Raw genomic sequence first — 15,354 nt, forward strand, 5'->3', positions numbered from 1 at the left:
GCTTTTGCGTTGTTGCCAACTCGAGCCATTCTCCCATTTTCTCCACGATACTTTTCTCCAAAGTGTCAATTATCAAATACAGATGCCGCCAACCTAAGGAAGAGAGCTAAAAGATAAAAGAGTTTACTGGAACTGATCGGAAGCAACAATCATACATTCTGGTGGAGGAAGGAGGAAATGTTGTGTTGGATATTAAACCCTATGAGAGAAATACATTTAAACCTTTTTAATGACCAAAGAGTAGATTTATGGGTGGGTTCTTGGATTGTGGTCCATAAATAAAACACAGATTGATCGTATGTATTTCAAGGCTGACTGGCCTCTTCATCAGGAAAACTGTGTACTGTGGACGTCTCTGATCTGCACTCCGGACTGGATTTTGTTGCTTGAAAATTTTTTTTCATGAAGAGACCAGCCTTGATACGTCGAAAAAATACGTTTAATCTGTGTTTTATTTTTGGTCCACGACCCAAAAACCCACCCATAGTTGTAATCAAATGGTCCAAGAACAACGCAACATTCAACACGTAGCAACCGTATAAAGAGAAGAAATAACGTCACGAAATGAAACTGGACGGGAACTGGAAGAAGAAGTGGAAGTAGCAATAAAGTCAGCAAACGATGGGAAAACTCCTGGTCCTGACGATTTACCAGCAGATGTGCTTAAGTTCCTGTGACAATCCTGTTTAATAAGATCTATGAAACTGGAATAATACCAGAAAAGGCTTCGGTCTAAGTTTGTCGCTATTTCTAAGAAGCAGAATGCCAAGAAATACACCATATCAGCCTAATGAGCCACACACTAAAGATCTTCAAAGTCATCCACCGTAAAATTTATAAGAAGCTGGAAGAAAATATCGCCGATACTCAGTTTAGGTTTAGAAACGGAAGTGGCACGAGGAAAGCCTTGTTCGACTACAAAATCTTGACGTCAACCAAAAGGTCTACCTGCTTTATTGACTATAACAAAGCATTTGATAAAGTGAGACACAAACAACTAATAGAAGCTCTGAAACAAAAAAACCTCGACAAAAGAGACATACAAATAATTGTGAACCTGTGTGAGTATTTAAACCAAAGTGCGTCTGTCCGCGTCCAATCCGAACTATGGCAGTGGAAAGTCAGACAAGGTGGTGTTCTTTCGCCACTCTTCTTCAACCTGTATTTATAGGAAATGTTCACCAAAGCCCACGAAAATGAAGAAGGTGGAATACAAGTTAACAATTTGCGCTATGCGGAGGATACAGCACTTCTCGCCGAAAACAAGTCCGACCTTCAAAATATGTTGAATATCGTCGAGAATATGGTATCAGAACACTCAACGTTAAGAAGACCAAATACATGATTGTTACCAAAACTGAAGTGCCAAATGACGATTTGTATGAGGAAGGCGAAAAGCTAGACAAAGTCGAGAACTATAACTACTTGGGGACAAAAGTCAACTGTTCTGTGGACTATTGTTTAGATAAAGATCGGCCCTTGCTTCCTTCATGAGGATGAAGAAGCTGCTCTGTAGTAGCGATCTGAGCCTGGACCTAAGAACTCGTATGCTTAAATGCTATGTATTCCCCCGGTCCTCCTGTATGGTGTGGACGCCTTTGAGATATGGTTATACACGGAGAAGGGCGTGGAGATCCTACATGAAATGATGAAAACTGCAATACCTCGGACATGTTATGAGAGGTCAAAGGTATGAGATTCTGCAGCTCATAATCCAGGGAAAGATCGTGGGAAGGAGGTCTGTTGGAAGGAGAAGAATATCCTGGCTGAGAAACTTACGAGAATGGATCGGCGTCACGTTCTCCAACCTATTCAAAGCCGCAGTTGTAAAGTAAAACACGGTGGATGAAGCAATCGCCCCTAGTAAGAGTAAAAGCTGAAAGCTAGATAAGTTTTGCAGTACTATTAAGTTATTAATTCCGCAGTACACAAGTATGAACAATACATTAATTTGTGATGTATCTAATCTTTGTCAGTACACATACCTTACCGTTGCAATAGGCATAGTTTATGTAAAAATGTTAATTTTAAAAATCAAAAAGGCATTTCCGATTTCTGTTGTTCCACAAACAGAAATTCGCTGTTTTGAGGATAACTGTAAATTCTCAACTTTAGAGGCATTTAGAAATGCCAGAGGTTTAACCAATGTCAGCCAGGTAGAATTGTTAAGCTAAGTACGCTATTATGTAATGACCCAAGACAGAACACTTAAAGACAACTATTTGAAACCATCTTTATTAATGGTTTCAAGGAATATAAATACTGTGGATCATTATTATTTACAGCTACAATTACTGCAAAACATTTACTTTTTGAGACAATGAAACGTCAATCAACATTTTTGCAATATATTAATGAAAAGTCTCTAAACTAATATGTGTAATGCAGATTAAATTATCATCTTAATACACAATAAAGCCTTTTACACTATCAGTAAGGATTTCGTTTGATATCGTCGTTTTAAAACTAATAAGGCTTTCGCAATCGGCGCAATATAAATCATACGACGACTCCATTTTGCCGTTTTTGATATTCAAGTTTAGGGTTTATCTACTTGAATTATGTACTTTGTAAAAGTCTCAAGTGTAGGTAGTACCTACATAGTTCTATTATCGTAAATAAGTATTGTTGGTGAGTAGAACATTGTATAGAATAAGCCATTGTAGTTGGCGGTTACGTCATCGTGTACCCATAAACACTCACTCACGTCAAACTATTTTTACCCAGGCTACTCATATCCAGTATCTGAAAATCGGAGATATTCAGTATACTAAATATTCTGTGATCTATGCCTGTAAAGTAGCCTTTGACATTATAAAAACATTAAAAGTGGAAAATGATGCTAATATTTAGTTCATTCGCATAGTTGTTTCTAATGCATGCTCTGTTCGACCACAGTGAATGTAAATGGTCGCATTAAGGTTTCGAAGTAGTTGCATAAAAATAGCGCAGAAAAGATGATTTCAATGAACTTCATGCCATAAAACAGAAAAAGAGGTTGCCACCTCATCTCTTTTTGTAGAATCTTCTATTAAGTTGATGAATTCCGATTTTTAGCATATTTTGGTACTTCCGTGCGATATGAAATCACTTGTTGGCAACACTGCTTAGTGTAGCAATCTTGCTCATTGCTGTCCGTATTTCTTGCAGTTGAATTTAGATGGCGCTCGCGCACCTGCTACAATACTCATCAAACTGTGAATGAATACATGATGAGGTTCGTTTATTTGTTAATGGGCCTTATGGCCCAGTGACAGTTACAATATATTAATTAAAATGGTTGATTCAGGTGGTTTGAATTATTTCTGCGTGGGAAATGGCCCTTATGGTCTTATAATAGTATTTATTTTCTAAAATTATAGGTTGTTTATTTTTGTCTCAATTATTTAGCCTGAATTAATGAAGAAGTTTGGTTTTTACTAGGGGACAGTATAGGTGTATGTAGTTTTGATGTACAATCACTAAAATCAAACGATTTGTTTCTTCTAGAATGGAACATCGATAGTGACCAGTTTCCTCCAATTCCTCTTTTTAATGCACAGGAAAAGATGAAGATCCATATTCAGATATCACCAAAGTCGAAATGAAAAAATAACTTTTTCCTTATTTATGAAAAAACCAGGAAAATAAAACATCAATTTCACACAGGCAGTAATTTGGGCACATTAACATCATGGATTTGACACAACAAACAATATGAAATGAATGATGACTGCATTAGGCAAATTTCAAATGTCCTGCTCACTTTAGCTTTTGATACAAACGAATGGTAGACAATCATCAATATCTTTTTTATTTATTTTAGCAGTCATTATCAGTAACATGCCTTCATTAAGTTATAAGGAGTTAATAGTCAGAACCTGCTGAAGCTCATCGATGTTGATCAAATTGTTCTTAGACAATTATGAGCAAACTTTGTCTTCAATGTTATGATTGTCCAAGAATTTTACGTCCAGAAGTTAATATTTAGAATTGTAGAAAAGTTCCCTTGATTGGAGGAAAATGTTTTGCATTTAATTGCCAGAATCATTGTATATTGTTGGACTATTTACGATCCACTATAAATTATCTAGGTCATAGCAAATTATATGATGCAGAAAAGACATAATCAAGTCAAATGATGGATGACAGTAGAACGTTATATAATTGGAATCTTTGCATTGTTTTGGTCACTAGAGTCATATGCCTTTTCTATAATGCCAAGAATTGCCATTTAATATCTGCGATAAGAACTGAAAGATAATCTTCTCAGAAATAGTTGATAATGAGATTATTTTTATAGCAATAACAAAAAATGGAAAAAATTACCCCCTGATGATAAGGAGATTTTAATATCCTATTTTGATTATACCATAATGATTGCCTAAGCATTTAGTTAGACTAATAAGTTGGTAAGATCCAGATAATCCGATCCGGTTTCTATTCTGTATTTCGATCAATAACATTTTTTATATTACATGTTACATCTTTTACAACCACACACATACACCTTCACATATCTTCTAAACATTTTTATACCCATTTTCCAGCTTATAGACTGATATAGAGAACACAAGGCATCTATAAAGCGTTCTGTAGTTCTAACTGAAGATAACTGTTTGACAACTAAAACTTTGTAGCTTCATTTGGCGTTTGCTTAAACTTTACTTTTTTTTCATTGTTGGTTGTCGATTTTGGTTTGTTCAGCCCACTTAAACGTAAAGAGCCCACACAAATTGCAAAAACAAGAAGGAAAGAAACAATTCCAAGCACTTTCTCCGCCGCCTGGGCAGCAGTTTGGCGGCGGCGGGCACGGCAGTCGGGACTTTGGCGCAAAACGCTTCGGGTCAAGCACGCGTCTATCGTCCGCTTAACTTTTTTTTATATTTATAAACTCGTCCGAAAACCGAGCCAACAAAACTCAATTATAGAGAAACAGTTTGAAAGTTAGGAAAAAAATATCTTGAAGCTGATTTGAATGGTGTGCTTGCAGTAATCAAGATAAAATGCCTCAGGTAAACTGTGTAAATGTGATGGGGGTAGTTTGGAAACTTTCACCCCCCATTTGAACTCCTTAGGGAATCAAACATTTATGAGACCTTTCCAGGCCTCCAGTGTCTATTTTTGAACTGTCTCCCCATTTTTTTTTTTTTGTGGAATAAGGATTTACTTTGTCAGGGGCGCTCCATCGTGCTTCATTTGCTTAATCAGACTATTTACACGAAACAATTGAATTCTTGCACGATGTTACAGCCATTATCGTATAGTGATTGTTTCCGTGTTTTGGCGATTACAATTATTAAGGTGACTCTTGCAGGAAATTCGCCGTAGGCGAATCGCAATTTTGTTTGTTTATTTATTTATTTTTTCATAAAAATAGTGGGACGGTAATGATTTTGCTGTCAGTTAGATGGCTTCAATGGCGTGATAAATCGTTTTCGCGTGGTGTGTATCGGCCTTTTAATATTGGTTAAAAATGCCTTCTATTATTGACGAAAATTGAACCGACCAACTGAAAATGATAGGTAACAAGAGTGATGAGAATCAAAATTTTATTTGAAGATTTACCTTATAACTCGCAGTAATGATAAACTAACTCGCCCGAAGGGTATTTAAAAGCTCGTTTTATTAATTTATTTATTTACTACAAACTCTACAGATATAAATATCTAATTACAGAGTAGGAAAAAGAAAAATCTACATTTGTTTTAACTACTGTCTATCTATACCTACTAGTAATTTAAACTAATTAAATTAAATGAATTCATTTGTTCTTCTTTTAAATGAATTCAAGCCTACACTAAATATATCAATATTATCCTGATTTTCAGAATCACTTATAAAATTGTTTATCAGTTTATACAGGAAGAAAATGAATGGGATTTTTCTACGATTTTCTAGGGAGGTTTAAAATTGTGTATTTCCATAACATTTGGGAAAATTTCAAACCTACCAGTTTCGTTATAATATTTTAAGAATCTATTTTGTTCTCTTTCGATGGTGTATTTATCATTGATGGACTCCATATAATTGAACAATATTCTAATATTGGTCTTACATATGAAATAATTTACTGTTCCTTACTATAAAGCCATACATTTTTAACGATTTATTTGTTATTTCGTGCATATGAGAGCTAAATGTTAACTGAGAATCAAAAGTCACTCCCAGATCCCGCATCTCTAAAACTTGAGCCATCGGTGTTTCGTCTCTATTTTGTAGGTGAAGTTTATTAGGCTCATTTTTTTAAAAAACTGAAGGACACTTGCTAACATTAATATTAATATTAAGTCCATTTATGTAATTTAGTTAAGTTGCAGCAAACATCAATACTCTACAATTTGTAACCTCACCAAGTTGTAACCTCACCAATATTAAATATGAGTGAAAAAATGTTACCAAATTCCCATGAAAGCCAAATTCGTTCTTCAATTTGTACAACAGGATAGAATGTGACACCTTATCAAAGGTTTTTGTAAAATCAGTGTAAATCACATCGACCTGCCATTTGTTATCCAAATTTTCAGCAATGTATTGAGTAATATTACACAAATTTGTAGGTGTAGATTTTCTGACATGCTGGTGTACACTGATTTTGTTGTGTACAAAACTATAAACATATTTGTATATAATGGATTCAAATAACTTGGCAGGAGATGACCGTAAAAAAATAGGCCTATGTACAGGGTGGTCCAGTTTTAAATGTCAATAATTCACCATTCGATAGCCCATCAAAAAATAAGTTAACATACATGATGTCATTTTCATAAAAAATGCTTCTCAAGGAAAATACAGTCCATAAAAGTTCAGTTTATAAAATCGGTTTCTTGTCATAACTGTCAAACAGCTGGAGCAATTTTAATCAAATTTGGAACAAATACATATGAAATTAATACTCATTAGGTGATGTTAATGACGTTTGTCGAAACTGTCTCAGTCTGTTAATTTTTCTACCTTATTCTCTACGTCACTGGATATTTTTCAAAAATTTCAATTTTTTTACTTTACTTGTTCAATTTAACAAAATAAGTATCTTTTATAAAATTCTGATTTGAAACTTTGTTTACTAGATAATTGAGTTATTACGTTCAAAGACCCAAAACCAACCCAACCCAACTTAAGAATTGTCTTGAAAACGGTGAAAATTGACCTAAGAAGCTTAAAAAATGTCTTTGTAGCCAGTTTTCATAGTTTCCGGACCAATTAAAAGACTTTAGTTTTGAAAATTGACTTATTAACCAGTAAATTTACTCTGAACCAATGAAAAGTGACATCAAAAGCTTAAAATTTGCATTTGAAGTAAATTTTCATAATTTGAAAATACATTTCAATATTTTACTCTGGACTATTTTTAGGGCTTTAAAACTGCTTTCATCTTGGAAAATCGAGTTTCAGGGTTATCTTCATCAAGTTTTTGACATAGCAGACTTAAAAAACTATTTTTACATTTTCCATACGCTTAAACATGCCATTTTACGCTTTGTTAGTGTTAAATTGACTTCTAGGTGCTTCACTGTGCTTTAAGACTGAAAAATCGAATTTTAAGTATTTTTTATAGTAAAAATTAAGTTTCAGATACTCTTCGTTGATAAAATTAAACAATTTTTGCATTAAATGCTACAATATAAGTCTTGATCAAAAATTTGGACTGTAACCAGTGTTTAATTGAATAAAAAAAAGTTTGAACTGAATGATCAGTTTTACACTATTTATAGTCTAAAAAATTGAACGCCAGTAAACATTAGTCCAACAATCCGGTTACAAATTAACTCGAAAACCTCACAGATGACCAGATTTGAATCCTTTTGAACCATTTTAAAGTAAAAAATACAATAACCTAAGTAGACATTTTTGTCAATTTTGAATAATATCCAGTGAGCGTAGAAAATAAAGACTATCCCCCTATATATCATATGTTTTACACAGTTCAGTTAAAACTAGTGGTTAACTAGTACATGTTTCTGTTCTCCCAAAATTGAGAGTTAAATTTTCCAAAATGTATGTCAATAAGAACAAATTTACTTTGAAACTAAACGCTATTTGAACGGGACTTAACAATGGTTATTAACAATAGTCAGAAAGTAAAATGAAACTTGTTGACTTCTATTGGTTGAATCTAATGAATTATCGATATATTATTATTACATATTTGAATTCTACAGAAAACAACGAGTTTTCTAGATAAATATGTCCTACACTTATCTCTATTCCTTTTAGACTAAATAGCTAACAGATGGCAGTTGCAACGCACAATTTGTATTTGTATAGTTTTAACTGACACCCAGTATATAATTTTTTATGCGATTTTCAAATCCTCAATTGATGATATTATGAGTTACGTTGAGGCGATTAGTTGAAAGATGACAAAACGATCCACTCTTGGAGTGTATTAAAAATGGCGAATAGTCTGTCAGGTGAATGGATTATAGTTTGCGTCACGGTGTGTGTTACGTTTGCGACATTTACAATGAAAAATCTTAAAAGATAATAAAAAGATAAGAATATCGTTTGGTATCGAGACAAGTTAGACAGAGAAGAGGCGAGTCGACGTTATCGGTCAAAAAGGAGCGCACAGACCGCGTGTTTAGTTTAATTCGCCTGTGCTTTATTGAGATATAGTTTTTATTATTTATTGTTCGCGTTACGTAGATGACGTTAGTGTGCGTGTAAATTTTAGCGGCGATTAGCAGATTCCTGATTGTTCAGCAGCAAAGTTTAGAATGTAACTCATCTGTGTCAATAGTTTTACTATGAATTTGAGCAATGCCTTCAGCGGACTGAGCCTTCAGCAGCAGCAGCAGCAACAGCAATACTATTACTTCTACTATCAGCAGCTGCAGGTATTTAGTGTTTTTAATTAAGTGCCTCGCTAAAAAAGGTCAATAACGAGAAAGCACGTAAAGGTCGGGAAAAATTGCGGGTAAAGTTAAGTGAAACCTGATTGAATCTAAGCCCAATTGGATTGCGGCCAAAACTCGTTGTATGCTATTTTTTCTTTTGTATCGTTTATATAATTTCCTTCCAAAGGCAAACCAAATGACATTATTTAAAAAAAAAGCACAAATGGGCACACGTGCGGGTGTTGCCAAAATATCAAGTTTGTTCCTGCTAAAAATTGCTAAACGACACATTTAAAAATAATTTCGACGAGATGAGATTGATGAACGCAGGTGTAGGAACTTTCTCAATGACGCTCGTTCTGTGATATAAAAGTTCTGACAGTTTTTAATCTTCTCAGGTTTTATAGTACCGGTTTCAGGTAAAACCAAAAAAATCAAAGAAAAAAACACACTAATCCTTAGCATTACTGTATCTGCTAGTATATGGATCAACTGATTTATATTCTTAATTAAATTACACCTGTCTATGATCACTCAATAATGCACTAGTGATCAGCTTTGTTGACAGTAGCTAAATTAGGGTCATATAACGTCAGAGGGATTAATGAGCTTGAAGTGCGGGAATAACATCATCACAATATCATTTTCAATGTCATTGGCGTTGTAGGCGGTAGCAACTTATGTCGAGTTTACCTTTTCAATTTTCTATTTTTTACATAATACATAATAGTGGAATTATTCTTGCTTTTTATGGTTTGTTTTCACTGGAAAACAAGGAAAAACTCATTAAGTAATAATATTACAAAAATAGCTACTGCATTGCTGTGACAACACTTGTATTATTATTATTATTTGATGTTTCAGGCAGCATGGAAATTTGCAATTTATAGTGTATTTGAATATCTGGGTTATTGAAATAGCTGTTTAGTTTAATAGTCGGAGATATACAAGGTTGTCTGGATTTAGAGTGTTTCGACAGGAAAAGCCAATTTTCCGTCTAGATAGGAAGAAACTAGTATACATGTCTAGAGGTCGATTTTTGAGAAAATATTAATGGTAAAAACCGTATTTCGATATCTTGTCAGTTTGCGGAGCTAGAAGGCGTTTTTCGAACTTCGCCCATTTTGAAAACTCTTCAAAACTTTTTTGTTTATTAAAATCTTAAAACTTCTCTCATAACGGAAGGCAGTAGCAAAAAACTAAGAACGCCACTGGAATCACATCGAAAAAGTGACTTAAGAATGTTTGTGTTTCACTCTGATATTTTAATAAACAAAAAAGTTGTGAAGTTTTCAAAATGGGCGAAAAACGCCCTCTAGCGCCGCAAACTGACAAGATATCGAAATAGGGTTTTTGCTATTAATCCGTTTTCAAAAATCTAGCTCATCAAAATGTGGTTTTTCTGTTAAAACACACTAAATCCGGACACCCTGTACGGAGTGTCAAAAAGTCAATTTTGGTTATGTCAACACTCAGCTAAGGGCTAGGAGGTCTATAGTTTGTACGGTAAGTAACCCGGATTTGATTTTTACTATACAGTTTAGAAGGAGCCACTTGTACAGGGTGTCCCAACAAAACGTGCACGCGGCTGTTTCTCGAAAACTATACCTAGTATGGCTAGGAACATTTTTTTATAAGTAAATGTGACCAAGAGATGCTGGAAATCATTTTCAGCTTTTTAAATCAACCGCTAAGGGGCGTTTCGATATCACTATAATAAAAAATGTCCAAAAACTCAATTACAATTTAAATGGAAAGGTAATCATAAAAGTAATCCCCTATTCTCTACAAAGAATTTTCCTATTTAACTTATATTATTTCTTCAAATAAAGTGGTGGGAGTAGTCCAAAGTTGGCTTTACAAGAAATGAAATATCCCGAAAAAGCGCCATTTTAAAGAGCATTTTCTGTCATGTAGAATGTCCCAAAACAATGTTCCATTTAGTTTTCGGTCTTTTTGATAGAGGGCGTTTTTACAAAAATTGCACTTTTATCTTAGATATCTCGAAAAAATCAAATGTAATGGTATAGCTTCCTATTACTTATTACATAAGCAATCAGATTATGTATCGTTATGTGAAAACTGCAGTACAGTGTGGAATGCCAATTTGTGTATGAGGCTTAAAACGTCCTGAAAAACATCAAAACAAATCCTTATTATATTTCCCGAATTTAAGCATATTCCTGGATGCCTGGAACAATTTAGGTATGCTCTTCCACAGTCATCCCGAATAAATCAATTAACAGGTGGTTTATACTATTTCATTTTAATTACATAAGCAGACGTTACATACTTATAACAAGAGGTAATAAATTTGCTAAAATTAAAGCAATCTTTTGTTAAAGTTAATTTTAAGTGTCGTAAAGTTTAGAGCAAATATTGTTTCTATTTTAGCATAATCCAGAGCTTCCAATTGATTAATTTGTAAGTATACTGTTTTATAAAAAGAAAACGGTTATTTTAACTTTAATAATCACAAACTAGGAGTGATTTGCACAAATAATGCACATGTGAATTTGTAATTATTTTTGGACATTTTGGAAAGTTTTGAATGGATCTGTTTGGTTACTAAACTGATTTCAAATATTTAGTTTTAATATAGTAGTTCGGTTTAAAATTGGTCTTGTTTGTTTATCTGTGATATAAATATCTCTTTTGAAGTAATTCTCAGTTTTAGTTCATTGGAAAAACTATCTAGCACTCCATCATAATCATTACCGTACACTTGCGTCTTAAATAGCTATTTTTTCCATATTTACACAGTAACAAACATGTTCCAAGACGATAAAGATTTCATTATGAATGCTAAAATAACAAGAGGGCACGTTATTTCAGTTGGTATTTTAATATTGCGTTCGCGGCGGTTGGCATGTTAGTCCCCATAGTTATTTTTGGACGTATTTTAAAAAGCCCCTGCTGGGAAATTGAGAAGGAAATTCGATTAGGACGGCATGTGAAGACGACAAGCATTAAGGAAATTAAAAAATTGGCCGGTATCCCGCCTCTTTTAATTCCCGGTAACGAGTTTTCCACCCACTAGCAAAATATCGGCGCACCTCAGTGTGTTTGTGTTTTCAAGGCCCCTATAAACAGGTGTTTAGTTAGGGGGCTGACTTTGATGTATAAATTCTATCAGAAAACAAACCTTCACCAATTTCCGTTCAATGTAGATTCTATGACGTTCCTATCCAAAACACTTTAAAAATCCCTTTTGTTCCTATATGCGGCTCTCGCACGCTCCACTGGACTTTGGGGGGGCGATAACTCAATTAAAATGCCCCCTTCCCCGGTAATTTAATCCCAGGGTGGAGGCTAAAAATAGCCCCTTTGAATGCTGCCCCGCATTACTTGTTGCGTGCTTTTCCAACCGTTGTCGCATGTACTAATTTAATAATTTCTTTATCACAGGAACAAGCGCTCGACGCTAAAAACCAGGCGCAGTCACCAGAAGACACCGAAGACTTGTCGCCGTTACCCACGCATGCCCAAGGACCAGTTAGAAGGAGAGGAGGTATATCCGCCGAACCTGTAAGCGAGGAAGATGCCACTAGTTATGTCAAAAAGGTAAATTTCCACTTTTATGCGTAAGTGTCAGCAATGTCACCACAGTGGTTAGTTTGTGATTGGTCCAGAAAAAGCAGCAAGCTGAAAGCTGCTTTTCTGTAGACTTATCAATGGGCTCATTCCACATATTTTTTTTATTTTTCAAAATACTAAGTCTAACATAACAAGAATTAAATAAAAAGATTGAAATTTCATAGTAACATTTAAAACGCCTGCTAGATATGACGTAGACGGTTTTGAACCAATTAGGTGCGATGATGAATAACACTAGACTAAAGACATTATGTCAAATTGATATCAAACTGCTTTTTGTCCAGTGATCTGACTTTGAGGTTATAAATCAGCTGATCGAAAGATGCTGTCAACCATCAGACAGGCCAATAAAACTGCTGAAAGTCGTCTACGTCATATAGGTACGCGGCAAAACCGTCGATTTGAATTTATTTACGCATTTTCCTTTAAATTACCAGAAAAACCTTCTTTTTTGTAAATAAACTAGCAAATTCAAATTGTTAAAAACTATTTTTCTAATGCTCTGACATTTAGCCACACATTGCAAAAGGTGTACCAAGTTTGTTATCTGCTGTTTTTGTTAAATGGCAAGGTTCTTTTATAAAATTACCAATTTTTACACAAGCAAAACTAATTGTTTGATTGACATTAACAAGCATGTTTTAGTACATTTTTAAACTTTTTATTTATCGTGTTGGTATTGGTAAATATCTCCGAGTATTAGTGACCAGAGGAAATTAAATATTACTCAAGAACGGTGGAAATATGTAAATATCAAAAATTTGAAGACGTAAGCACTTAAACAGTCATGGTAATTAATGTTGTGGTAATTCAGATCGGTTAAAAAGTAATAAGCGATTTTTGAAATATTTAGGAAACTTTAATTTGATTTGTTAACTTTTATGTTGTAAATAGGTATAATAAATACATATGATATGTTGAAGCATATTATTTAACTTATAGTCTGAAAGTTATCCACTTTATTATCCAGTAAAGAAATGAGGCTGATGATGAAGAACCATTTGGTATACAGATTGGACCAAGACAACCAACTAAAAAGGATTAAACTTTTCTTCACAAGGCACTGTAAAGAGTCAAATATCACGTTTTTGGGACAGACACAAGTTGGAGCAAAGAGAAGATTTCTGAAACTCTTCGGACTGATGAGTTACGTTACAACTACAGGAATGGTGAATGGTACTTTTAACCTATAAACCGCACATCCATCATACTTTGCTAGCTTGGATAAAAAAAAACAACTGACATTATTAGTCTTGTTAAGGGAATATTTTATGACGACGTTTACTACCGCAGCGTCATAATTACTCGGTAATTTTCTAAATCCGAAAGGCGTCAAAAACGGGCTCATTTGCAAGTCCGCCCCCTCTCCGTTCGTTTTTTTTTCTTCACGGACTATTATAATGGGCAATCGATTGTTTTTTCAGCTCTCTAACGTTAGCGACAAGGTCCAAAATCCTCGTTTGGTCGCTAATCGTCCCATTATTGTTAATAGTCGATCCGCTTATGTCCGTTCTTAATAGCCATTACCCGTGGGTAATTAAAACCCAGGTGATTATCGGCATTTTATTACACGTTTGTTACCTTGTCTTTTTTTGCTGTGTTGACCAGGTAAAAGATGGATAAACATTCATCAATTTGTATTTGACAGTTGGTATTGAAACACGTGGGCCCCAAAAGCTGAAATTGGCTTTGATATGGAATCTAAATCTAAAAACTACTAGAAGTTTATACTTTAATTATTAGCTTCTTTTTTCAGACACAAATCAACTGAAATACACCAAATTTGTATGTAAATGCTTAGGAAAATAAAAAAAAAGCTTTTCAAAGTATCATGCAAAATTATGTCAAAACCTCAAGAGCCACAAGAGTTTTGGTGCTAAATCCAGTCGATTCGTCTGAAGAAAACATCTGAAAGCACTTAACAACCGTAGAAAAAAATTGTCTAGTGATTTTATACCAGAAGGTATCACAGACAGTCACCAAGAAATACACTATTGAATTAATAGTCTCTGTGATGATTAATTCTAACTTTTCTGAGAAGAAAATTGATCATTTTAAGCCAATTTTTGTATTTTTATTTTAAATTCCTAATTTTGAACTAAGAAATTCACCTAAGAGTGTTGAATTTGATTGAAATGTAGGTACTAAGGCAATTTTCACTTTAGTAGACTGTTTTAAGTACATTTTTGTAGTTTTTGTTCGGTTTTATCATTGTGAAGTAGAAAACTCATTGAGGAGCTCCAAATTTGATTAGAAAACCTTGAAATCTTCCTACCAAGTCAGTTTTTGTTAGCAGAAAATTGAGTAAGGAGTTTCTGGGATTCCTCAATGTCCTGGAGTGTTATTTTACTGACAACAAGCGCTTTCAAAGGTTCAGTGTAACTGGATACATACATACTGCAGTGGTTGAACCACGTCCACAGTTGGTGTAAAGTGAATTTAACTTTCTAATTGTTAAAATTAAACATCAGGTGGTGCCCAAAGACTACAAAACGATGGCGGCCCTATCCAAAGCCATCGCAAAGAACGTCCTGTTCTCTCACCTGGATGAAAATGAACGTTCCGACATATTCGATGCTATGTTTCCGGTTACGTTCCTGCCCGGGGAGGTTATCATTCAGCAAGGCGACGAGGGTGACAACTTCTACGTTATCGACCAGGGTGAAGTGGAGGTACTGGCTCTAGTACTAAATGTTGTGAACAAACTTGAGGAAACGTGTTATTTTTAGGTGTACGTGAACAACGAGCTGATGGTGACCATCGGAGAAGGAGGCAGTTTTGGTGAATTGGCACTGATCTACGGCACTCCCAGGGCTGCTACAGTGAAGGCTAAGACCGATGTTAAATTGTGGGGAATCGACCGGTAAAGATTAATTCTGGTAGAAATAATAATTAAAAAGCCGTGTTTGAAGCTTCAAAAATGTTAATCCTGCACTAA

At 34.5% G+C, this 15,354-nt stretch overlaps 1 protein-coding gene across 3 annotated transcripts in view; it reads left to right on the forward strand.

The window, feature by feature from the left end:
- The window catches only part of Pka-R1 (protein kinase, cAMP-dependent, regulatory subunit type 1), a 28,446-nt gene that overhangs the window by 11,760 nt on the left and 1,332 nt on the right, over window positions 1-15,354 (forward strand). Inside the window, exons 1-4 of one of the 3 annotated variants that reach the window (XM_081983642.1) lie at window positions 4,854-4,994; window positions 12,228-12,383; window positions 14,888-15,088; window positions 15,146-15,279. In XM_081983642.1, the coding sequence (XP_081839768.1) occupies window positions 4,986-4,994; window positions 12,228-12,383; window positions 14,888-15,088; window positions 15,146-15,279 (500 nt within the window). In that variant the 5' untranslated portion in view covers window positions 4,854-4,985. Of the gene's footprint in view, window positions 1-4,853; window positions 4,995-8,570; window positions 8,820-12,227; window positions 12,384-14,887; window positions 15,089-15,145; window positions 15,280-15,354 lie in introns of those variants that run through there. The other 2 variants (XM_081983641.1, XM_081983640.1) reach the window with 2 other exon arrangements.

This window comes from Ips typographus, linkage group LG7, assembly GCF_016097725.1.
Source record: "Ips typographus isolate SLU linkage group LG7, UJ_Ityp_2.0, whole genome shotgun sequence".
Lineage (NCBI taxonomy): Eukaryota > Metazoa > Arthropoda > Insecta > Coleoptera > Curculionidae > Ips > Ips typographus.